Raw genomic sequence first — 25,063 nt, 5'->3', positions numbered from 1 at the left:
CTTAAGGTTCAATTAATAGCAGTTAGAAAATTACACCTGGTTGTCAAGCCTCACAGACCGGTCCCTATATCCTCTATTGTACCCTATATTCAGTTGAGGTCCCTATAGTACCATATGTGCAGCCCATAATGTAACTTTTAAGAATGTCACTTTTCTTTCAATAAATTAACTCATGGGTTAATCACTATTCAATTCAGCTCTATACTTATTTCAGAATATGTCTTGCATTCTTTTAAAATATTTGAAGGGATTTTTAAGATTTTAGGGTATTTTTAAAACTTCTAATAAAGATTTAAACTTTTTACATTCTCATCATTTATGATTGAGAAAGTATTAGAATTGTCCGAAATTTGACATCATAGTTTTCAAACCGATCTCCACGTTTCGAGACCCTCTGAATCCGAAAATCAGGTTTTTACGATGGCGTCTGTCTGTCCGTCCGGCCGTTCGTGCGTAAACACGATAACTCTCGAAAAAATGAACGGGTCAAATGGATAAACAATGTATCCTAGTGGCCTTTTTCTATAAAAAAATATTCTCAGCATTTTCAAAAAAATGTTAATCAACCGAAATTCAAAATTTGAAGCCAAACAACGCAAGATATGAAAAAATTTCAGGAGAAGATAAACATTGTATTTTAATATCTCTATAAAACTATCATGACAAAATTTGGGATTTTCTTAGAAAATAAGAAATTCTAATTTTGATCGCCTAAAAAATAATGAAAAATCAAAAAATTCCATTTTGTGGTCAAACTATGCAGAATACGAGAAAAGATGAATTTACAAAAATTGTGATCCCAAAAGAATCTACAAATTAATTAATAATCACTTCTTGATTAGATGCGCACTTTCTGTTTTATTCGTCAAAATAAACATTGAACATTAAAAAAAAAAAATTGTGGAGAAACGACTGTGGTTAAGAACAAAAATTATTTAACTAAAATTGTGCACTTAAAACATATCTGAAAAAATGTTATCTGTTACTTTTTAATAGGACGCGTATTTTTGATTTTAATCATAAAAATGGCATTAAAAATAAAAATGAAAAATTTTTGGGAACGACAAAAGTCACGAAAGCGAATTGATAGACAAAAGTTGTTCGCCTAAAAAACAGATGCAAACTTTTTATAATTTATTACATTCTTATCAGTTGTGATTGGGAAAGTATTAGAATTTCCCGAAATTTGACGTGACAACATTCAAATTTTAAACTAAACGACGCAAAATACAAAAGAAAGTCTTAACCAGAAATATTATATTTTAAAAAATCCTGCACAATTTCTCTTAATCATTTTTCCATAGGACTAGTAATTTTCTTTTTATTTCTCAAAAGTAGTATGCAGAATATCGAAAATTAAAATCTTAAGCCAATATACAACGCAAAATATGAGGAAAAGTTTTTGGAGGATTGTTTCTCGTTTTTAATTAGTTTATTCATAGAAATTTGTGTGAACAAGTAAAAAATTCCAATATTACATCGAAAGAAGCTAGATAGGTAAAAATGTAAAAGAAAACTTGTAGGATATTTGGTTTTATCCATAAAAAATAATATCAAAACAAAAATCCTATTTTTAACATAACGCAAGATAGAGAAAAATGTCTCAAGCAAGGATTGTAGTTTTTTATAACATTCTCAGCATTTATGATTGAGAAAGTATTAAAATGCATTTTTTGTATAACTTTTTGAATTTCGGAAGACATTTTAAGGGATTTTAAAGTTCTCAAGGTATTTTGATCAATTTTCCAGGATTTCAGGAAATATCGCCAGATTTCATAGAATTTTACGGGATATTATGTCGTAGTGCTTCTAAGATGTGAAATTATTTTTTGGAGATAACTCTGAATTATTTTTTCTTATTCAGAACAAATGCCCTAGGTAAACCATGAGTGGGCAATCAAGATACAGATACTAATCATGTAAATTCATAATTTGAAAAAGAAAACAACAGCATGATCGATACTTTAAAACGGATAGTGAGTGTGCACTGTAAATAGTTGGATTTTAGAGCAATATAATGGGTAATTATTGATTTATCCTGGATTCATATAACTCTTGAATTTTTTTAATTCACTTGAATTCTTCTAAATTTACCCAATTTTACTTAATTCTTTGGATTTTTTTTAACTTTTTAAAGTTTTATTAGTTGATCCTGAACAAAATATATTTTTTAATTCTTTAGTGTTTTCAAGAATTTAAAAAAAATGCAAAAGATTTTAAAGTATTTAAAATATTTCAGGTTATTTTAAAAGGTTACTAAGCAATTTTTGTATGAATTTCATTAATGCAACGGGATTTTACAGTATTTAAAATATTTGAGAATATTGAAGAAGATTCCCAGGAATTTTCAAGGGCTTCAAAAAGTTTCAAGGAATTTCAGAAGATATCGCAAGCTTTTTAATATTTTGTAAATTTTTAAATATTCGCAGAACTTTTTTTTATTTATTTCAATAGTTTAAAGAGACTTCAAAGACTGAAATATTTTAGGGTAATTTGAAAAATTCCAAAGCATTTTCAAGAGATTTAAACAGTTTCAAGGAATTTCCAAGGATTTCAATATTTGTTAGAGATTAAAAAACTTTGCTTGTGATTTAAAAAAATTTTCTAGAATTTCGGAACATATGGAAAAATTTTACAGCTCCTGTAAGATTATAGGATATTTAAAAATATTTTAAAGGATTTGATAAGGTTTCCGAGGATTCCAAGGATTTTATAGGGCTTTAAGAGCTCTCATGGCATTTTAATCAATTTTCCAGATATTCAGGAAGTATCTTTAGATTTCATGTAATTTCACGTGATTTTATAAAATTTAATGGATTTCAAAGAATTTATTCACAAGAAGTGATGCTTTTCGTAGAATTTTAAAGATTGAAAGAGATTTTCAAATATTTATTGAAATGCATTTGAAATTTACCCTTAATTCTTATTAATTTATCCGGAATTGTTTTAAATCTTTTTGATTTTTTCTAAATTCTGTCAGTTTTACGCAATTCAGTGAATTGTTACAAAGTTTTTGTTTAATTCTTTATGAAGTCTTTTAAACTCACCTTGAATTCTCAGGCATTTCATCAAATCCTTTAAATTGTCTTTAATTTTTCTAACCAATACATTTGTCATATTTTTTATTTGTTTTTAATTCACTTAATTGTTTTGTAGTCATTAGTTACTTTTTTGATTATAAATTAGCAGGGTTTCCAAGATTTAAGAAGATTTGAAACTTTCTACTAAATCCTCCTGAATTCTTTCAAATTCATTGGAATTCTCTTGAATCTTTTTAATTCAATGAATTTAAAATGGTTTAAAACGTTTTTAATTTATTTTAATTCTTTGGAATTTAACATGAATTATTTTAAAGTCCTCTGAATTTATCCTGAATTTTTTACCCTTGGTTCCTATATTTTATCCAATAGGGGCTGTGAGGCCTGCTCGTTTTTAAAAATGTGCAGTGCATGTAAAATTTGAAAGATTGAAATTTATTGTAAAAGCAGTTCTATATTTATCTGCTGATCAAATCCTTAATATCGAGAATTGGATACTTATTATTAGATATAAACTGTGTCTTTGTTTCTAGATGTATCAGCCGATGTATGGACAAGGATATCCAGGAGGATACTTGACTGGTTACCCAACCGCTTATGGCCCTCTGCAATATTATCCGCCATTAGCAGCTGCGGCTTACTATCCTGCTGCTGCCATGCAGCCGCAGCCAGTTAGACCCACGCTTATGGTACCTGTGAGTATTAATTTATTATTAGTTATTACTTTTTGTTTCAAAAATAATAAAAAAGATTATGTATGTCAGTTTAAGTACATAAAAACATACCTTCATATCTCATGAATAAGGGCCACCAGTGATTTGAAAGATCTTCAAAACAGGAAGGACAGATTGTTAAATACAGTAAAAGTAATTCGCGATTTTGTTAGTTATCTTATGTCACTATGTTCAAATTCGGTGTTTTCACATTGTGACTAAACTTTTCCGCTTAGGGATAATATTTTGACCGAAATTATACATATTAAGAGGAACTTAGACTATCTAAGTTGCATGGATTTGATGGTGTGTGACTTCGCCCAACTGCCAGCCAGAAAATCCCAAACTCTTGTCACTTGTTTTACGTATTAAATGACCCAGCTGTAACACGCACATATGGACAGTGTCCGCATCTTTGCCTGTGCAATTTATTTTGATTTTTCAACACTTTTTGGTTAACGATAGTTACTCTGTGAAGGAAAATTGTGTGCTCATTAAATTATTAAAGTTAGCCACATCTAAACTTTGAAAATTACGAATGGGCAGATAAAATGTCCTAACCGTAACTGTAGAAAAAATTTCGTAACCGTAATAAACACTTGCAATAAATTCCCGCCTTCAGTTGAGACCAAGTTATTACCGTTCAGTGGTGTCAGAACGCGGATATCTCTGGCATGCGCGGTAGTGATTCCTGTGTATTTTTGGGGTTAAATAACCTAAAACTACGTAGGAATCACTACTGCGCATGCCAGAGATATCCGCGTTCTGACACCACTGTTACCGTTTGCTATGATTGTGTGCTTTCAACATTGTGTGACGTATAGCAAAACAATCAACGATAACACTTTATCATGTAAAAATGTTCAAATGTCAATTTCAAATTGCCAATTGTTTGGCAAAAATCGCCATTTTCACGTTTTTTTTCTTAGTTTCAATATTTTTTTATAGTAAATATTACATTTGAAAAAAATAGCCCATAGCAATTTTGAAGTGTATAGATTTCAGTAAAGATTGTGTGGAACAAAAAAGTTTTATTTCGATACAGGAAACATTTTTTGGTTCAACTATTTTTTGGAAAGAAATTAATAGTTTTTGAAATAAATAAAATTGGAATAAATGTTCAAAAATTGTTCAAATAGTCGAAATATGATATTTTTCTCGTCTGTTATAGAATACTAACCAATTTTTTGATGTTTTTGAATAAATTAGAACTTTTTCTAATTAACTAAAAAATTAACCAATTAATAAAATAGATATTTCTTAATAATAATGATTCAGAGGTTACTGAAAAGTATCGGATATATTTAGAAAAAATAAACCCTGTATCCCCTTCCATTTCATACTTATCGTGCTTTAATTCACATGTTAGATATGTGGGAAAAAATGCCCATATATCGATTGGAGATTATATATACCAATGGGGATTTTGGATCACGTAACCTTTACAAGAAAATATGCTTTAACGATTTATGTTTTGAAACAATCGGTCGCCGACGAAATACATTTTTTTTCAAAGGAAAGGAGACCACACGCATTTTACGAATAAAGCTGATAAGCAGGGTGTCTAGTAATAAGAAGCGGTGATTTTTCTTTTACCAGACTAATAATTTTGATAATAACTAAAGAAAAAATTGAATTCTACCGTTGCAAAGATTTTATTATAATTACAGATTTACGTGAGTTTTATAGTGATTAGGGTGGTCCAAAAAATCAAATTTGAGAAATTTTAACGGGCTTGTTGACCAAATCGTTCTAGTAGGCAAATAAATGTATGCCTATTTTTTTATTTTCGAAAAAAAATATTTTTAGAACTCGCTCTGGCCATTTTTATATCTTATGGAGTTTAACATGTAAAATCTTTCCAATTTTTATTTCTTCGATTTTGGGCAGGAAATTATAAGCCAATTTATTTGATAATTAATATACTTGTTCACTTATCAATGAACATTGCATTTATCGCAATTCTATATCTCAGAAATATTATGCAAAAGTTTTAGGCATATCAAAAATGGCATAAAATGACAGTTTTTGGAGGCTCATTGTGACCCTCAGATATACTTGTGTAACTTGTCATTTTGAAGAGACATTCTTTAGACTATTGAGAATAGATTTCTAAAAAAAATGATTAAAAGTATAATTTAAATTGAGTAAAGCTTAAGAAAATCTTATGAAAAATGACGCATTTAAGTTGGAACACCGACTGAAGGGACTGCAGGTGGACGGCTGCAAAAAAAGTTGACCCTCGGTCGGTCCGCTCATTATACACCGTATTTGCTGTCATCCCAAGCTGCGGTGACTGACAATGAGTTGAATGGTCGAGTAATAATAAGTTGATAAATCTATAACTGCTCTCTGGGTTAAACCTGTAGCTGGTGTAAGGATTTCTTTACTTCAAGTCAGGAAACTTTGAAGCCTCAAAGCGAGTTCTAAAAATATTTTGTTTTGAAAATGAAAAATAGGCATACATTTATATGCCTGCGAGAACGATTTGGCCAACAAGCCCGTTAAAAGTATAATGATCAACCGACTTGACACATCGTCAATGTAGCATATAAATGTATTATGGGTAAAGGCGGCACACCATCCGCACATACACGGTTGCCATCATACGCATGCAATTTTTGATGTTATATTTTGAAATAGCTTTTTTGTGACTAATATTCTAATTCTTTCTCAAACTTATTTATTTTTCTTAGCTTGTCGATCATTTTTCCGAATACACATAAGATCTATAATGCACGGAACTTAACTAAAATGACTCATTTATTTATTTACTTTTGCTCCCTTATTATCTCATAGAATTGTCTAATTCTTAAGAAAATGGTGCAGAATAGTCTGTCCTATCAGGATACAATACTAACTCAAAATCGGGGGAAAAAATCAGATAAGACTTATTCTCGGCACATATTACATAATATTCTCATCCACTGCGCTGTCAGCACATGGACTTATATTGAATGGAGGCTCCAACAATATGTGTAGATACCAACTTTATGCTGCATAATCTGACCGAGATGATCTAATGGCTGTGCTATAGTAGTTTTATTTGTTTAAATAATACAGTATTACTCTGGAAATTTATTTTTTAAATCGAAAACTATTTTACTTTGTGTTCCTATCCTATGTTATGTTTCATTTAACATATTAAAGTTTGAATATTTTCATTTTAAGTTCGTGTTTTCTGTGCTTTATCCCCCCCCCCCCCACACACACACATTCACTTTCTTTCTTAATTTCATACAGTGTTGAGCTTTTTTCTAAATTCGCAAAAAAATTATTTTTTGTGAAACATTTGATAGAAAAGAGGATTAAGAGCATAAAACATTTTTTTAAGCGCGTAATAACAGCGTATTTAGGTGTTTTTTGGGCATAATTTAAGGTTTTAAAACGCATAAAGTTGTTATCTCTAAATATGTGATTTAAATCATTGCGGATATGGTCTAGCATGGAGAATAAACATAAGGAGACCAAACTAGTGGATCAGAAAATGAGCACTTTTCTGTTGTCGGAAGTACGCACAGACACATATGTGCAAAAGCACACTTACGTATAGTTCTAAACTTCCCGAGCGTGGCGTGCCAACCGCACTTTAAAAAAATATGGCTTCATATTTATTCAAGGTTATGTTTACATCCTGAACGCACAGAATACCTGCCGACGGATAGTGTTGGTAAAAGTTCATTGATATTTTCATAAATATACCACCTACCTCTTCCATGGCGAATAATTTTTTACTCCACAAACGTTTCACAAAATACTGTCTGATTATTAATTATTTAGTTGTTCAAGCGGCCTGTCAAAACAAAACAATAAAGGTGGCCATATTTTTTTTAAATGCGGTTGGCACGCCATGCTCGGGAAGTTATTAACTATACGTAAGTGTAATTTTGCACATGTTTGTGTGCGTACTTCTAGCAACAGAAAATTGACCGTTTTTGGGGAAGTCCATGCATTGCAGATTGGTCTCCTTATATCTATTCTCTATGTGGTCTAGTGTAATGTTCTGTCATTTTCAATTGATATACTACCTTCGCTAGCAAAACTGTCGGAAAGTTTAATTTATTCACAGTAGGAAAAATATATTTATCCTGAAAGCGTTCACTAATATTTCATAGTAATGAAGACAAGAGTAGAATTTCGGTATATAGAAATCTACATATACAATTGCAAAGGTTTGCATTTTTTAAAACTTTTTTTCGTTCCCTTGAATGCGACTGCGCATTCTTGATTTTATCTTGTGCATTCAATACGATATGGAACAAAAAATTGTATTACGGTTGAAATTTCATGAACGCTTTTTTAAGCGATTTTCTAAAGAATCATAGCGAATGAACTTAATGCACTAGAAACTCTGAAACTAGTTGAAATTAATGTTTCAACCTTTAATTTAAGACAAAAATAAAAGTGAGGAGAAAATTGTATTGGAAGTAAGTCGTTCACAAAATATCTACACATTGGATACATTTGCGATGATTTTTCCAAAATTGACCGAAAAAAAGTTTGTTTTTTCCCCCCAGATTCATGATCAATGCACAATAATACATCGAAAAAGGCCTAGGCGCAAGTCTGTAGTGTTTAAGTTACTACTATCGACGAGAAAACTGTAGGCATCTGCTACCGCAACAAAAAAATAGTCATTTAAAAGCTGAAAGTGTTCTACGTTAATGAGCTTGAAGACGTTTATATAAAAAATTTGTTGTGTTTAGCAGACTGTAAAATGTAAAAAAAAGTAAGGTTTTTTGGGTACATTTAAGAACAGTCAAGTTTAGAGCATTATTTCTTATACAAGGGGCGATGGAAAAAATTTGAAAAAATTCATGAGTATGAGGAAAACTGTTGTGAACCAGTTGCATTTGAGAAATTTAAAAAATAATAAAAATTGTTGCTTAAAAGTACAAAAATGTGCAACTATATTATCTTCAGTTCTAATCCAGATATTAAAGCGATTCAAACTGCAAACTGTAATTGATCGGCTCTGTATTTATTTTCAAACGCCCGTAATGATGTGTTGTGTCTTATTTTTTGTGAAAATCGCAATATTTTTAGACATTTCTTTTTTTTGGAAAACAAGTGACAGAAAGCAGTGGGGGCTCGTCACTTGTTTTCCAACAAAAAAAATGTCTAAAAATATTGCGATTTTCACAAAAAATAAGACTAACACATCCTTACGGGCGTTTGAAAATAAATACAGAGCCTATCAATTACAGTTTGCAGTTTGAATCGCTTTAATATCTGGATTAGAACTGAAGATAATATAGTTGCACATTTTTGTACTTTTAAGCAACAATTTTTATTATTTTTTAAATTTCTCAACTGCAACTGGTTCACAACAGTTTTCCTCATACACGTGAATTTTTTCAAATTTTTTCCATCGCCCCTTGTATAAGAAATAATGCTCTAAACTTGACTGTCCTTAAATGTACCCAAAAAACCTTACTTTTTTTTACATTTTTCAGTCTGCTAAGCACAACAAATTTTTTACATAAACGTCTTCAAGCTCATTAACGTAGAACACTTTCAGCTTTTAAATGACTATTTTTTTGTTGCGCTAGCATTTTTTTTGACTGTGTTGTTAAGCTTCAAAGGCAGATGCCTATAGTTTTCTCGCCGATAGTAGTACCTACCACAATATTTGATATTATTTATTTTAACGCATTAACTCCATAGGGGCCGTTCAAAAAACAAGTAACGCCTTTAGGTGGGGGGGGGGGGGGGGGGGGGGGGGGGGGGGGGGAGTCAAAAATATCAAAAAAGTGTTACATATTTTTTTAATGGCCCCATATCAGGATATCTAAAATCCCTGTAACACAACCTTTTCTTTGAAACAGAATGGATTTGATGGAACCCGATTCGATGGAATTTCGCAGCAAGTCCTTCCTCCACCACCACCAGGTGTAGCTGCAAATGCAGCACAATTAGCAGCAATGGCAGGACACAGTGTCGCTCTCTCGCAAAAGAAAGGTTCGTTTCTTGGAGGAGGAACAGAGGGTGGCTACACCTTTTGGTAAACCAAGCGCTCAACGCGACCCGTTAATGTTATCACAGGCATTGTTGTTGAGATCCGTGTAGGCAAAATTCAACTGTCTTAGAGATTATTCTATTCCGTCAGGCGCAATCTCCCGATAGCGTGCGTCTGAGTGTATGGACCGTCCGAAAGATATCTGGAACGTAACTACTGCACGCCTATTTTCATTTGTTACCAAATATCCAGAAGAGAACGAAGACGCGCGGGGCAACACAATTCTGCCGGTAGAGATTGAATAAATAACAAGAAAGAAAACCGAAAACAAAGAAAAAGAAACTAGAAAGGAAAACAAAAACAAGAAAAACAAAACAAAAAAACAAACAAAAATAAATAAAAAAGAATTAGGAACTTTCTCCTTACTATTATTTTTCTTCAGTCTGTAGATTCTGCGGGGCGGACAGTCTGTACATTGAGAAGTTTTTTGTAAAAAATTTCGAAAAATAACTTTGTAGAAGCGAAAGACTAACGCGCTAATTCAGTATTAAAATTCGAAGAATGCCAATACGTGAATAATGAGCGATTTCTCTGGAACGAACGAAAAGGACGGGGGATCCGTTCTATGGAAATCGCAGGCATTGCTATTATCAGTCGCATTCGTTGAAAGGGAATATTAGGGAGGAAGAGTGTGTGAGAGTGAGTGTGAGTGAGAGTGAAAGTAGCTCGCAAAATGTTATTGTTTTTAAAGTTAAACGAGTGAATTCGCCTGCAGGGATCGATAATCGAAGTGTGTTCGAAGCCTTTTTTAATCGCAACTACTACTTGGCAGGGTGACAGAGCAGGCTGTATACATTATTTTTGACGATTCCCTGTCAATCGACCCTTGTGACTCAAATCATTTACGCCAATGTGGTCACTAGCATTTAGACTGCTATAGAAAATACTCTTCGTTCTTCTTCATCTTTGTTCTTCTCTTTACCATCTTGCTTTCTTTTTCATATTTTTGTTCCTTTTCTGTTCCCTCATTTTTATTTTTATTATTTTTTAAAAATAATTTTTTAATGAACTCAGTGGGCAGCCCTGAATAGTAGATCAAATTATATGAGCAATACTAAAGTTCCAAAAATGTGGGAACCAACTTTTATGTTTAAATTGTTGAATTTCGAAGGCTTTTAATTTTGCAGGCTTCAGAAGAATCGTATCATTGTTTATTTTAAACCGTTAATATATAGACGCGTTTAACATAAAATCCTTCTATTTTCGAGCGCTTTTAAAATGTAAAGCATTCTGCGTTTATAATTCAATTACAGAACTTCTTTCCAAATTGGGACAATTCATTAACACGTGCTAAATGGATTGTCTGGATGATTCCTTCATTTTTCGACCTTTATCGTTAATGTTTTTTTTTTTTTCTTATATCTTCCTTTTTTTATTTAAATGCAGGCATTTCCTACAACCAGTAGTCATTCTTCAAGATTTTTTTTACACTAGATGGACTAAGGAGGTTTTTATTTAATCGAAAGATTCTTGCTCGCAATGATCATGTAATTTAAAGAAGAAATCACGAATCGACCTTCAGCGGTCGTCATAGCAAAGAGTCGACAATAAAATTCGATGTAGAATTCGGTTTTCGATTTTCTGATAGTTTTGTCAGCCGCGGGAATCGCTTAAGGCCGAGACTGCGATGGAAAGAAGTGAGTGCTTCAACATGTTAAGTACAAAGTGATTAAACGATTAGCCGAAAATGTTGGAAGCGTTGTGAGGAATTCTTTGAGAGCAGCCATAGTTAATATGTTATCAAGTTAGACCATCACCACAGCTAGTTTATTGGAGGAATATGCGCTAATTTTGAAAACGCGCACTGCCGAGAAAATCCAATGCGGCATAACGCTTTCCCAGATCCTCGAAATTAGCGTATACAAAAAGATTTGCGTACAATTTATTGTCTGGAAAAACCAAATCCTGTGGATCGATAAATCGGATGTCCATTATTCGAATTAAAAATGGATAAATCTCGACTAATCAATTAAGACATCGTTTATTGATTTGAGATTGAAATTAAACTTAAAATTCACTCTTCCTCGGTCCCGAAAAAAATCCAACTTCGATTGATCAATCAGAGCAGGAAGAAAAATGATAAATGGTCGACTCTCACTAGACTCCGAAAAAGTCTAATTTCGATTGTTCGTCGACCTACGAAACTCAAACCGCTTGTCTCGATATATGATTCAACCAGTGTAATGAAAGTCAGATCAGTCGAGTGAAGTGATGCAATATCGAAATGCAAACATCGAATATTTATGATATCGATATTGGTGTGAAAAAGGCGTATTTCGATATTTTCGATATTCAAAATATATGGGGACAATTCAATATTCCATATCAAAATATTTCGGCATATGAAATAATTGACATTGCATCACTAGCGTCGTCAGCAAGTTGTGTGGAGCAGGCGCACGATGTAATGATTTTAATCAATAAATTCAATCAGAAGTAATTTATTATTCTTCAAAAATCTTCAAGTGTCAAGGTGATTCGTCTCAATTTTTGTCGAGTTGCGAAGCTCAGTGCAATAACGAGAAAGACAAAATTGATCAATTTCTTAGGACGTCAATTCGACGAAGTTTGTCGCAAACGACTGATTTTTTTTTATATTAGGATCTCTAGAATTAGGTATGCGATTAAAAACTTGAAAATCGATTAGATCCAACTTGAAGATGGGTTTCAGTTTCTAAAAATGGAAAACGATCAATTTTTCTTGAAACATTAGTTTTTATTTTTTCTTGAATAGAAGAATCAACTATTTTCCGACTAATTTTTGTTTTAAAATTGTAATAATAAAAAATCATGCTGTCCACATTTGGAAACACTTTTGAATCCTTTTTTTGCGAGTAATTATCTAATAAGGGGAGAATTGTAGTGACGAATTGTTAAGCCGTCAGCTTCATAAATAATAAAATCATTTAGCGTTTCAACTCGCCATGCTCCATTTCCTCCCGTTATACATAGGATTTTTATATCGATAATGATCTACATCGAACGCTCTATACATTGTAATGACTGCGAGTTTGTATCAACGAATAACAAACCCGGTGCGCTTCAATTTTACAAATTTCGGTCTCAAGTGCATTTCTCAGCAGGATCTATTTAGAGTAATACAGAAGTTGTTTTTTCGACAATTTCAGTCAGTTTTTATCGATTGCAAGAGTGAGGAATTAAGCATCCAAAGTAATCATTTCAAACTTTCCTCAGCTAAACTACTGGAATTATAAGGTCTTCAATGATACAAAGTTCAATTTTGAAAGCACCGGAATTCAGAACTCTATATTTTCTGCTGAAAAGTGAAACGCCACACTATCTACGCAATAGTGTATAGTGATATTTTTTGTGACATTGTATTCTACGAATGGTCTGGAAGCTTGACCATTTTCACGATAATTGATTTTTGGTAATGACCTGGCACCGAGACATATAGTAAAAAGGTCTTTTTGCGGCAGCTACGAGTTTTTGTACAAGAATTCGAATCAAATTATTTCTCCTGAGCAACTTTTTACTTCGACTTATCTCTTGCCGTAGAACTGTTCTTTTCACGGAAACCCGATATCGTTACGATACATCTTCTTAAAAAAAATTGTTTGCGATCAGTGATTGGGGGGTTTGGGGGAGTTTTATATCAGGAAAAAGCGTGCAATAAACGATATGTCTATTGTAACAATGAACTAATTGTATTAATTACAATGATACATACGTTGTTAAGCTGAACACTGTACCGACGTCGAAATCCGGTATAACGGTTAATAAATATCATGACCATGCACTCTTCAAGTTCCATTATCTCTGAGCATTCATTATCCCATGATCATTACCTGGATTTCCTGGAAACTAAGACTTTTCTGCTATATTTCACATATGTACTATTGCCTTCTTTGAAAAGCAGGTCTTATTGATTCATATTTATATACTATAATTCAAATTGAAATAAATAATTATTGTTTCGCTAAATATTCATTTAAATCCGCAGGAACAATACAAGGGATATTTAAATACAAAGGACGAGGGTAGTAGTGCTATCCCACAGTGTTGCAAATCTGGAATTTACTATTCAAAAATGTGTATTATCTTCAATTATTAAAAGATTTTAAAGTTTCTTTTTATAATTAAAGAACGTTAAATTATTAGTAAGCCATACAAACCAATATCAGTTTGTCAATGTTTTTACATAAGTCTTATGAGATATCTACCTACTGTCGCCGGCTATATTGCTTTTGCCGCTAGTGGTGCCCTCAAGATTTCAGATCCCAATAGAATGAAGAAAGAATTTTTTTCTTTAAAAAAATAGGAAAATTATTTGAGTTGTAATTTAAGTTGATTGCAAATATATCTAATATTTAACGATACAAACTTTTTATATTCAAATGGACTAAAAAGTAAAAACAAACCAATATCAGTTATTCTTTACTTTTTAGTCCATTTAAATATAAAAAGTTTGTTTCGTTAAAACTTGGATATATTTGCAATCAACTTAAATTACAACTCAAATAATTTTCCTATTAAAAAAAAAAAAAATTCTTATTCATCCTATTGGGATCTGAAATCTTGAGGGCACCGCTAGCGGCAAACGCAATATAGCCGGCGAACGTAGGTAGATATTTTATAAGACTCATGTAAAAACATTGAAAATTAGTCTTAAGGGCATCTGATATTTAAGAAATTGTCGATTTTATCAGTTTTAGGTTCCCCCGACTTTTTTTCTAGAATAATAAATATTTTGTCTTAATATTTTTTGTGGGTTCATTCAAAAAAGATTTAATTCAGCAAAATGTGATTAATTTGCATAGCGCTTAGAAATTAGTATCGATTTTTCAGGGTTAGATTCCCCCGGCTTTTTTCCTAGGATAAGAAATATTTCGTCTTCAAAATTTGGAAAATGGTAACGAACATCCCTGCACACTTTTTGTGATTTTTTGTTCAAAAAATTTTGATATTGCTAACAACATGTGTATATTTTGAGGTTATATGTGTTTTAATTCTCCCGAGCGTTACTTCCAAACTACACAATATTTTTGGCCAAAAACTTTGGACTTACAAATAAACATAGTAACTAATCTCCCGGAACTAACCTTTTTTTGCAGGCAATCAAACAAGTTTATTTCATAAATAATTACCAAATTATCGGAAAAGCAGAGATGAAAAACAACGTAAACTAAAAATAATGCACATACATAAAATTGTTATTTAGCACAACAAATGGTTTTTTGTTATTATTCCTCAAAAAAGATTCTGTAGACGTCCGTTATGATATTTTATAGCATCTCCGAATTCAGTTTTTAAAAATTTCCATTGTTGTGGAAAAAAAGCCGGGGGAACTGTACCCGATTGACCACACGACGAAGTATCACATGCCCTTAAACCTTAAAAATGAAAGTAACAATAGCTCAAATTTGTGATTTCAAAAAGTCCACACCGGCATGTAGGATCTTCGTAGAAGGAGAAAAAATTTTACATGCATGGTACCTTCTATTTTGCGGAAAAGAGATAGAAAATGAAACTTCAAGTTTCTATTATTGCATTTTGTTTGCAAACTTCGAATTAAAATACTCTTCTTGTCTAAATAATAAATTCTTCAATTTTTCGGAATGCTGAAAAATTATTTAAGACTAAAAACGATAAATACTTGATGATTTTAACTTTTTCTTCAATCTTTTTATTGTCAGTGGAACAAGCTTGAAAATCCGTTTCAATTTCGTGAATTTTTGTTTTATTTCTCGAGTCATACTATCATTAAATGCTGTAAATTTACTATAAGATTTTTCATATTTTTTTTAAAGGAGTTTATTTACATTTCAGAAAAACCGAACCGCTTCATGCTTTCGAGCGGTAGAAGAGCAATCAAACACTTTGCTCTTCGATTTTCGTGGCGAAAACTCCATTGATAAAGTTTGATTTATTTTAATTGTAACTTTTTCTTTGTCACTTAATTTTTTCCTGGTTTCACTGTAAAAGTACACTGTAAAACCTTTAGAAAATTTATTTTCATATATTCGCCTGTACTTCCCGTCAAAATTTACCTGCGCTCAGGGCTTTCCGATTCTGTCACCAGGTGGCGTATTCGAGTTCTTCAGATCCCAATTAATTTTAAAAAATTATCAATTCCTAAGATTTAGCTTTGCTATAAATAATTGTATATAACAACTCAAGATCATTATCATGCAGTTTTAACAAAAAAATATTTTATTTGTATCGTAATAGTTTATCAGGCTTATTATGCTAAAAATAATGTTAACAATTAACATCTACCTTTCTCATAAATAATTTAAGTAATAAAAAAGATCATTTTTTTCGTGGAAAAATCTGTGCTCTCTAATATATCCCTCAGTAGCTTATCGGCTGACTAAACTGCAAAATATTGTTAAAACTTAGCATTGGTAGAAATAATAGGAGTAAACAAATACACAATTTATACTAATTTGTGACGAAAAGAATGATTCTCAATTTAATATCTATTAAAACAGCTTATTAAATTACAGAACATTGATCAAATTTAACATATTTAGTCTCGCTAAAAAATAACTTAGACTAGAGAATAGAAAAGTGGTATACAGCTTTGCAAATAGCTTTTCAAACATACTAAGATCCAAGATGTTCTAGATTCTAATAATTTCGATACATAAAAAGATGGAAAATAATTTTCTTCTGGGTGAAAAAATAACATAAAAATGTTCTGTGTTAACAAATTTCCTCTGCTTTCGTTAAGTTCGTTACAAAATCAGAAAACTAAAAAATAAGTATTTAAAATACGAAATATTGGGCATGGGGTAAGCTGATAGTGATATATTAAATAGACTTTTGGAGTTGCATATTCGAAATATTTCCAATTATGCTTTCTCTTTTCTATCATTATTTTTAGATATCGCTAATGGTATCAGTGGATGATTATGTTCTCATTGAGGCTATGCATACCAGTATAGTTTTGTACCTAATTTTAGAATAAAAGAGAAGGAATTACGGAAAAATAGAAAATGTGATTTTAGAATAATGTACGGTTTCAGTTCTTACCATTTTGAAGCTTGTAATGCATACAAAAGAAGAACCAGTTTTTTTCTTACCATTTTCATCACATCTGTAATGGCTTGAAGCTCAGTGTGTTCTATACATATTAGATAATAACGCATTTTTCCACGAAAAAGAATTGTTAATTATCTTTTTGTTTATTTAAATTATTTACAACATAGGCTGACGATATTTTTCCGTTTAGTAAGTCTGACAAGCTTATTTCGATAAATCTTAGAAGACAACGAATAATTTTCTTTCCACAAAAAGAGGATGCATATTTTCTATTACTCAACTTTAATTATTTAATACAAAACTAAATGTTAAGTGCTAAAAAATTTCATTGGTTCAGTAAGTTTTGAAAGGTACTTTGATACTCATTAAATTGCAAACAAATTCTAATGTATGGAAATGGCTTATTTGTTTATAACAATAAAATTGTACAATAAATAACATGCACTTTTTGTACCTGTTTAAATAAAAATTATAGGGACTTAAGAATTTAGTGCTCTTTAATTCCAAGAAAAAAACTTCAAATAGATAATAAATTCCATAGTTACACCACTGTGCGCCAATTGATTCAGTAACATTTATATTCTCAGAGTAGTTAAATTAAGTTCTTAAATTGAAATTTATGAATTTGAGCTTTCAAATAATTCTTTTTATAAAAAAAGTCCATTAAAATGATAAAGTTTAAATCGTAAACTATATTTTCAGAAGACTCGCTTTTGTCCTTTGGTTCTGATATTTGAATCTACGAGTAAGTCATGTTTTTACTATTATTATTTATCGTACTTTCCGCTCGAGAGTACGTTTTTCATAGTTTTTTCTAGAGAAGGCAACATGTCACAATAAGTATCTACACAAGACGTAGCGCACTTTTCAAAATCGTTGCTGAACTTGTCGACATCATTTTGAGAGGGCGATGGTCCCATTTTATCCCGCACCCTGTCGTTGCAGTCCATCACGCATCTTTGTAATCGATTCTATGGAAGTGAAATTAGAAAACAGATTGATTTGGTTTGGAAATTGAACTTTGGAAAAATATTAGTTTTTTTTATGTTAAGAATATAAGAACCTGGACTCTTTCTATTTCCTCTGTGATATACTGCTGGGCATTGTTCAGCGCAGAACCGCAGTTTTCGACACAGTTAGCGACCCTATGGACACTGTAGCTCTCGTTATCGTAACACGTCGCTGCACATCTGTGCATGTCTGCCTAGAAATTAATCAATCAATGCATGGTGTTTTTAAATATCCTTTTCAATGATACTTTCTTTTTTTTTATTCACAAAGTTATTTCTTTGTTATTTCGTACATTTTATTTTATATTCACTTTTTGAAATAATTATTCCCGTTATAATAACGAGAGGAACCTTCAAAACGAATCATTCTTTCTTTTGTGAGTTTTTCTAAATATCAGGGCTGCTACACAATTTCCTTAAAACTGGGAGTCTTAAAGAAAGGGGAAAAATACTAGTGAAAAATAATACACAAAACGAAACTGAATAACAGCTAATTTCAACAAACTCTGTACTTTAACAATTTTTTGCGTAAAATAAAATTGTCTAATGTTCAGGTTAGTAGTCATTCAAAAATTTCATTTTATGAAGAAATGACTAAATTAAACAATTTTTCCTTATGAATAAACGCTTCTTCTTTAAAAAAGTACCAGTTGGTATCTTAGAAATATTTCACTCTAGTATGTATTTAATAAAATGAGGGAAGAACCTTAATTTTTATTCAATTTTAATTCACAAATATTCATTCTCTTCCGTGAAAGGTTCTTTGCAATTGTATTCGTCCTATTTTCATAGAAATTATATTAATTAAAAATAATACGTACAATTACTTTTACTTGGCCTTTTTGGATGTAAATTATTTGCTAAATGATATTTATTAAAAACATGACAAAGAGGATTGTAAAGGACCTTTTAAGGAATATAATAAGGTTTGTAAATGAAACTTTTATGAAAATCACGACATTTGCCCAACGAGGAACAAAAAACAAAAGTGTAAAAAGAATGACATTTAAATAAAAAATTATAACTTAAGGATTTTTTTATTATTTACGCTTAGTTAAAGACAAGTAAAAAAAATTAAAGAAACGTACAAGAGGAGGGAAATAGAATTAAAAACTAAACGACTAGTCAAGGAAAGTCAAGATAAAATCCAAACAAAAGAGGCGTATAAAATACAAAACGACTTTTGAGGAAACAAGAAACTGCTTTATAACAAAATTAAGGCAAGTAAAAGTACAGAGTTTGTCAGCACGAGAAATGGCAAAGGTGACATGATCTATGGTAAAGACGGGATTCTAGACGCTTCGAAAGACTATTTTAAGGAATTATGCGAAGATAAAGCCATAGGGAAACACAACAGCGATATAGAAAACGGTAGATTAGAAAACTCAATTGAGAAAATCCATCTCACCGAGGTTAGGGATGTAATTAATAATTTAAAAAATGGTAAGTCTGCTGGTATAGACAGTATCAGCGCTGAAATGCTTAAATATGGTGGCGAGTACATATCTCATAGACTGTGCGAATTGATAAATTTATGTATCGAGATAGGAGAAGTACCAGACGATGGAAAAAAGCGATCATCGTACCAATATACAAAAGAAAGTGAGATAAAAGCAACTGCAATAATTACAGAGGCATCACAGAAGAAAAGATTCGGGAAGTCCATGGTGGGTATGTGCTAGGAAGATCATGTAAGGTTCAAATATTTAGCTTAAGACAGATCATAGAAAAAAGCTTAAGAGTAGGAAAAACGTTTTTTGTGCATTTATTGACCTAGAAAAAGCATTCGTCAAAGTGGATAGAAATAAACTGTGGTAAGTCCTGAAAAAGTACAGAGTCAATGGATGGCTCCTACAAACAATCAAAGCAATATATACTAGTAGCAAAGCGAGTGTAAGGGTTAATGGAAATCTCAGTGACTGATTCAATAATATGCAAGATATTAAACCAGTGGCCCCCATTTGACGGAAGCCGAGGGGGCGGTGGCTCCCCTAGCCTGGGGGAGTTTTGAGTTTTAGAGCTAAAAAAGCGTAGAATAACAAGAATAATGTGTACAAAATGAAAGAATGTCTAACGAGGGTCATGTTTTTTTTGCTCGTAAAATTGAGATTTTTTTTTTTTTTATGGATGGGTGGGTTGGTGGTCCCGTGAAGAAATGAGTTTCGCTCCCCCAGTCAAAATTGCAATCTGCGCCACTGTGTTAGACTAGGATGCGTTATGTCCTCGTGGCTATTTACTATATTTATGGACAAGTGTCTAAAAATGGCCCTCTTCGACGAAGAAGCTATGGATCTCGAACAGTAAAGGTATGTGGGTTAGAGTTCGCGGATCATAAGGTTCTTATGGCAGAATCAATTGAAGAATTGCAAAGAATGCTGAACAAATTGAATACATGCATTAAGAACATGGGCAATACATAATTCTATATTTGTACCGGCTGTGATATGTGGTAGCGAAACATAGAACTATCAAGAATTCCTTCACATAATATGTGGGAAAACTTTTATGGACAAAGTGAATAACGAGATAATCCTCAAAAAATTGTGTGGAAGATGAACGACTAACGAAACAAGTGTATCAAGGTAAAGTAAATGGCAGTGTGCCTAGAGGCAGACCACGGAAAGAATGAATAGGATGTGTGGCTGCAACCCTGATTAGAAGAGACATAAGGAGCTACACAAAAACACGAGAGCCTGCTTGATAACCCTTAAATTCATCCGAATTTTCTTTTAAACCCCTTTAAGTTCTTTATCGTCATTTAAAAGCTTTCAAAGATTCTTGAAATTGAATCAAATTCATTCAAAACTCTTAAAATCCTTAAAATTTTCTGAAATTTCCTTAAATCTCTTGAAAATCCTTAAAATCTTTGAATTTTTTCAAATTCATTAAAATCTTTTTAAGTTATATTTCAAAAACTCGTTGAAATTCTTTAAAATCACTTTAACTCTCTTAAAAACTTATAAAATAAAATAAGGCATTTAAAAAGAAACTTTAAGATCCAGCCCCTGAGTTGTGCAAACATGCAAAGTTCGTGTCCAATGTGAATAAATTTGGTATTTTATGTGGAGGAAATTGGGCAACACATATTATAGAGATCTATCATGGATATGGTACTACTTTCGTAGTAAGTTTGCCGAAAATTGTACCGTTACACTGATTCGGCGTGAATATTGCATTTATAAGAAACCATTTTTCTTTACAGCTGTAAGCAAGCGAACAGTTGTTCGCTCCTGAATGAATCAATGTTGTTCATCGGAGGCATTTTAATACCTGTAGAGTTGAAGCATAACGGATGGTGGATTTTCCTTTTCTCGCTAGGGTTGCCCAATTGAAAATCCTAGCTCGAAAACTGTCTTAACTGCAAAAAGGCGCAAAAAGGGCTTCAACATTTGGCCTGCATTCAAGTTTTGCGATTTAAAATCGATTTCCAGGTCCCTTAAGGAATGATGATCTGAAGAAGAAAAACACGAATTTGGAAAACGACATGAAACTGCTGAAACAGGAGATTTCGCAGATCCGAAAGAATGCCCGTACCAAAAAATATGATTCTGCACAAGCTCAAGGAAATCGAGTCATACAATAACGACATAGTCTCGTCTGTTCGTGAAGTGTTCTCGAAAGCTAAAGTAGAATCTGTTGTAGTGGAATATGTTTTTCGTCTGGGAAAGAAGCCTCTTGTGCCAGAACGGTACTGATTAGGTTGGGGTCTCCATCTCATAGGTTCCAGGTCTTTCAAAAACCGAAATCCATCACAGCTATGGGTTTGACAGTCTCGAGAGATACGTGGAATCTTGAAAGGCAGGCGAGAAAATAGCTCATACAGAAGAAGAGCAGCTTAATAGATCGAGGTTTTGAAGTGATAAAAGGTAATCACTTGGAACTGAAACGGAAAGTTTTGTCATCTGGCGAGATTAGTGCCATTTTGAGGCGAATGACACTGTCAAGAGACTAACAGGAAGACCCTCCGAAAAAAAAACAGGATCAGGGTTGGAATCAGATTATTCGTCCGATGACTCACGTCGAAACAAAGATGGCTTTATTAGTAATTGTTCATCCGGAAGGAGAGAAAATGATTAAATTACAGGAGGATCTGAGAGACTGAGTAGGTTCCCCCTTCTTATGAGGAATTATTATCACGTGCATGCTATTCAAGAAAGGTGATACAGGATCCGGGCTTATGAATGCTATTGAGAAAATGTTTACACGAATCCTCCTGAATAGGCTTTTTGACTAGACAAATGTTGCGAATTGTATACCTGAATTTCAGACAGCTTTCAGGACTTCCAGACGCTGTAAGCACCATATATTTGTTCTAAACTCCATTATTCATATGTATTCATCTCTCCACTCTTGGATATTAGGTTTTTGCTTGTTTCGTTGATTTCGAAAAAGCTGGTCTAAACTAATGACACTAAACATTAGCATGAAATTAATAAAATTATTCCGTATATGTATATGTCCGCCCGTACTCCTGAGGGTCTTACTGACCCAGTGTACGTGACTTGCGGGGTTCTCCAAGGAGAACTTTTAAGTCCGTTTTTTTTGTTGTTAATTGGAGACCTTGAAGATTTTTTCGGAATCCGGGGAGTAAGGGCGATTTCTATCAATTATTTGATGGAGATTATCTTGCTGGCATATATGCCCTGATATCGTGATGCTTGCTGACTATCGCATTGATCTTCAGAGGAACATTAATGTTCTTGCTGAGTATTGAGACCTAAATATTTTGGAGGTTCATACGTCAAAGACCAAGACCCTGATCTTTGATAGCGGGAGGCCACCTAGGATTCCGGGTTTCACTTTTAATGATACTTAGCTCGAGATGATCAGGGAATATAAATATATGGGGAAACCATTTTCGAGCTCTGCTACCTTCCCAGCAAACATGATTACAGAACAGATCTGTAACTGTTCTAGAACGCAAAAGAACGTGTTCTAGAACAGGTTACGAACATGTGAGTAACTATGTCATCCCTCATACGCTAGAACAATTCTGTAACAGCTCTAGAACGCTGTGACAACCGGTCTGTAACAATTCTAGAACTCAATTACAAATGTCGTATAAAAAATCTTCAACAGATCTAGAACGCTCTGGCAACCGATCTGTATCAATTTTAGAACTTTAGTACGCTGCCTTGTAAAAAATCTAGGACAATTCTATAACAGTTCTAGAACTGTTATTTATCAAATATGAATAGTGTTATTTACCCCTCACAGCAATAGGATATCCCAAGATATTCGATCTGATCCCATGTCCCAGGTGATTCCAGGGATAACCCGTCGGAATATCCTGCGAGGCGGAAATTTTGATATCCCCATGGATATATTTTGGTCCGGGATAGCGCGTACATAGTCCCGACTAACAAAAAATATACATCCGAGATATCCACATTAAGGATAATTCGCAAGGGCCAGCTCGACCATCGTTTTAGTGAACCAATCTTTATTCCTAATTTGTTCTAGAACACACTTATAACAGGGTTCTAGAACTTCGATATAACACCGTTACGGCACAGTTCTAAATAAACTTGAAACAAATATTATAGAGCGTCTGTCACCAGTTTGTTCTAGAACAATTCCATAGCAAATGTTACAGAACAGTGCTGTCACATAGTTCGAGAACAGTTCTGTTACAATTTTGTCACAGTGTTCTAGTACGCTTTTACCTTTTGGTCTAGAACAGTTCTGTCACCATCTTATAACAACTGTTATAGAACACAGTTCTTTTTTTGATCTGGAACAGTTACAGAACGTGTTTGCTGGGTTTGCACTGGCTTGTAATAAAAGAATTGTTGCCACAAGGATGGCTACGGGGGCAACTTTACATGTTCTGCGGTTAATTTTGGTTTCAGTAAGCGGCATCTCTGTTCAATGTGTAATCTGAGAGTGGAAGAGACTCTTTTTCATTTACTAATCGATAAAAATAACTATGTCGTGTTGCAATGTACCCACTTGTAGTTCTAAATTTCATGAACCTTATTATGTGTTCCCACCCTAATAAGTCTATAATATCTGTTTGTAAAAGCTAATTAACTCGACGCTCATATTTCACCTTCTTTGTACAGGTCTCAGAATCTAAGCAAATATCGTAGCAGATTATCATATATTACTTTATATATCTATATATTCATCTTGTATCTCATCCGGTTCATAAATAAAATAATAATAACTTAAGATTTCTAAATGTTCATTTGGAAATCTAAAATATTTAACTTTGAAAATAAATATTTTGTGACTTATTCATTAAAATAATTTCAATGTGGGCTGATTCAATGAAAAATTTTCTAATCTTTCAAAGGATTCTAATTAAATATAGTATAGAATAGTCATAGAATAAGTTCCTGTGCCGATATTCGTCTTTCAAGTGAAGTATGAATTATAAAATGGTAAAAGGAAATGTACCCAAACTTTTCAAAATAAGGCAACTTTACGTATATCTACTAATTTTCACTTTTCCCTTGAATTTATCTTCTGTACGTTACAATAAAGTTTAACCCATTTATTTAGAATATTAGATTATATAATTTTAATATTATCTTACACAGTTGGATAATTTTGATTGGACTCTGACCTGTTACAAATTCTCAACATTATTTTCACTGAAAACCTTGAAGGCACTAAAGTCCCTCTAGCAACATATTGTACGAATATAAAAACTAGACAATAATGGTCCCTATTATTAATCAAAATGTTCCTTGTGATATAATATTTTATATTATCCTTGTGCAGAACGAGTTTTAAAATTTCTTATTTTTCAACTCTTTCAATATCAAATTATTCAATTGTGTATAATTCAAACTTAACTGGCTTTAGAATGCTTTCAATGTTTTAATATTCCACTTTTAAGGGTATGGGGTTCATATATTAATCAATATTTTTCACTGGAACTCTGGAAAATAATCGAGAAAATGAAAGTCTGCAAACTGTTTTTTTTTCAGAATATAAAAAAATGATTTCAGTAAAACGGAAGTTGAGGTTTTTTAATTAAAAAGAAAAAACAGTTCGCAGACATTCCTTTTCATATTATTTATCATTTTCTAAAGTTTCAGTCAAAAATATTTATAAATAATCGTGAAGAATTCACACAATTTTTAAATAGTGAACGACAATAATTTAAACCTAAAATTAGTACTTTCATATAAATTTCCATTTTTAAAGATTGGGTCTTATAATCGGACCTACAGTCTGTCAAGTTAAAGCGTGGGTGGCTTTACTCGCAGTCGGTAAGGTGTATCGACATGATTTTGGTGTCAAAATATTAAGAAGAGCTCCCTC

General features: G+C 32.4%; 2 protein-coding genes across 3 annotated transcripts in view; one reads left to right on the top strand and one right to left on the bottom strand.

Annotated features, from left to right (window-relative positions):
* The window catches only part of LOC117169758 (DAZ-associated protein 2-like), a 26,756-nt gene extending 13,221 nt beyond the window's left edge, over positions 1-13,535 (top strand). Inside the window, exons 4-5 of the mRNA XM_033356263.1 lie at positions 3,572-3,733; positions 9,580-13,535. Coding sequence (XP_033212154.1) covers positions 3,572-3,733; positions 9,580-9,759 — 342 coding nt within the window. The 3' untranslated portion in view covers positions 9,760-13,535. The remainder of the gene's footprint in view (positions 1-3,571; positions 3,734-9,579) is intronic.
* LOC117169762 (protein FAM136A) overlaps positions 13,483-25,063 on the bottom strand; it is a 13,318-nt gene continuing 1,737 nt past the window's right edge. The window contains exons 2-4 of one of the 2 annotated variants that reach the window (XM_033356277.1): positions 17,842-17,982; positions 17,643-17,749; positions 13,483-13,595 (exon numbers count right to left, since the gene is read on the bottom strand). In XM_033356277.1, the coding sequence (XP_033212168.1) occupies positions 13,562-13,595; positions 17,643-17,749; positions 17,842-17,982 (282 nt within the window). In that variant the 3' untranslated portion in view covers positions 13,483-13,561. Of the gene's footprint in view, positions 13,596-17,260; positions 17,750-17,841; positions 17,983-25,063 lie in introns of those variants that run through there. The other variant, XM_033356272.1, reaches the window with a different exon arrangement.

The sequence above is a fragment of the Belonocnema kinseyi genome, chromosome 1 (assembly GCF_010883055.1).
Source record: "Belonocnema kinseyi isolate 2016_QV_RU_SX_M_011 chromosome 1, B_treatae_v1, whole genome shotgun sequence".
NCBI classification, from domain to species: Eukaryota; Metazoa; Arthropoda; class Insecta; order Hymenoptera; family Cynipidae; genus Belonocnema; species Belonocnema kinseyi.
This window is presented reverse-complemented; position numbering and strand designations above follow the sequence as displayed.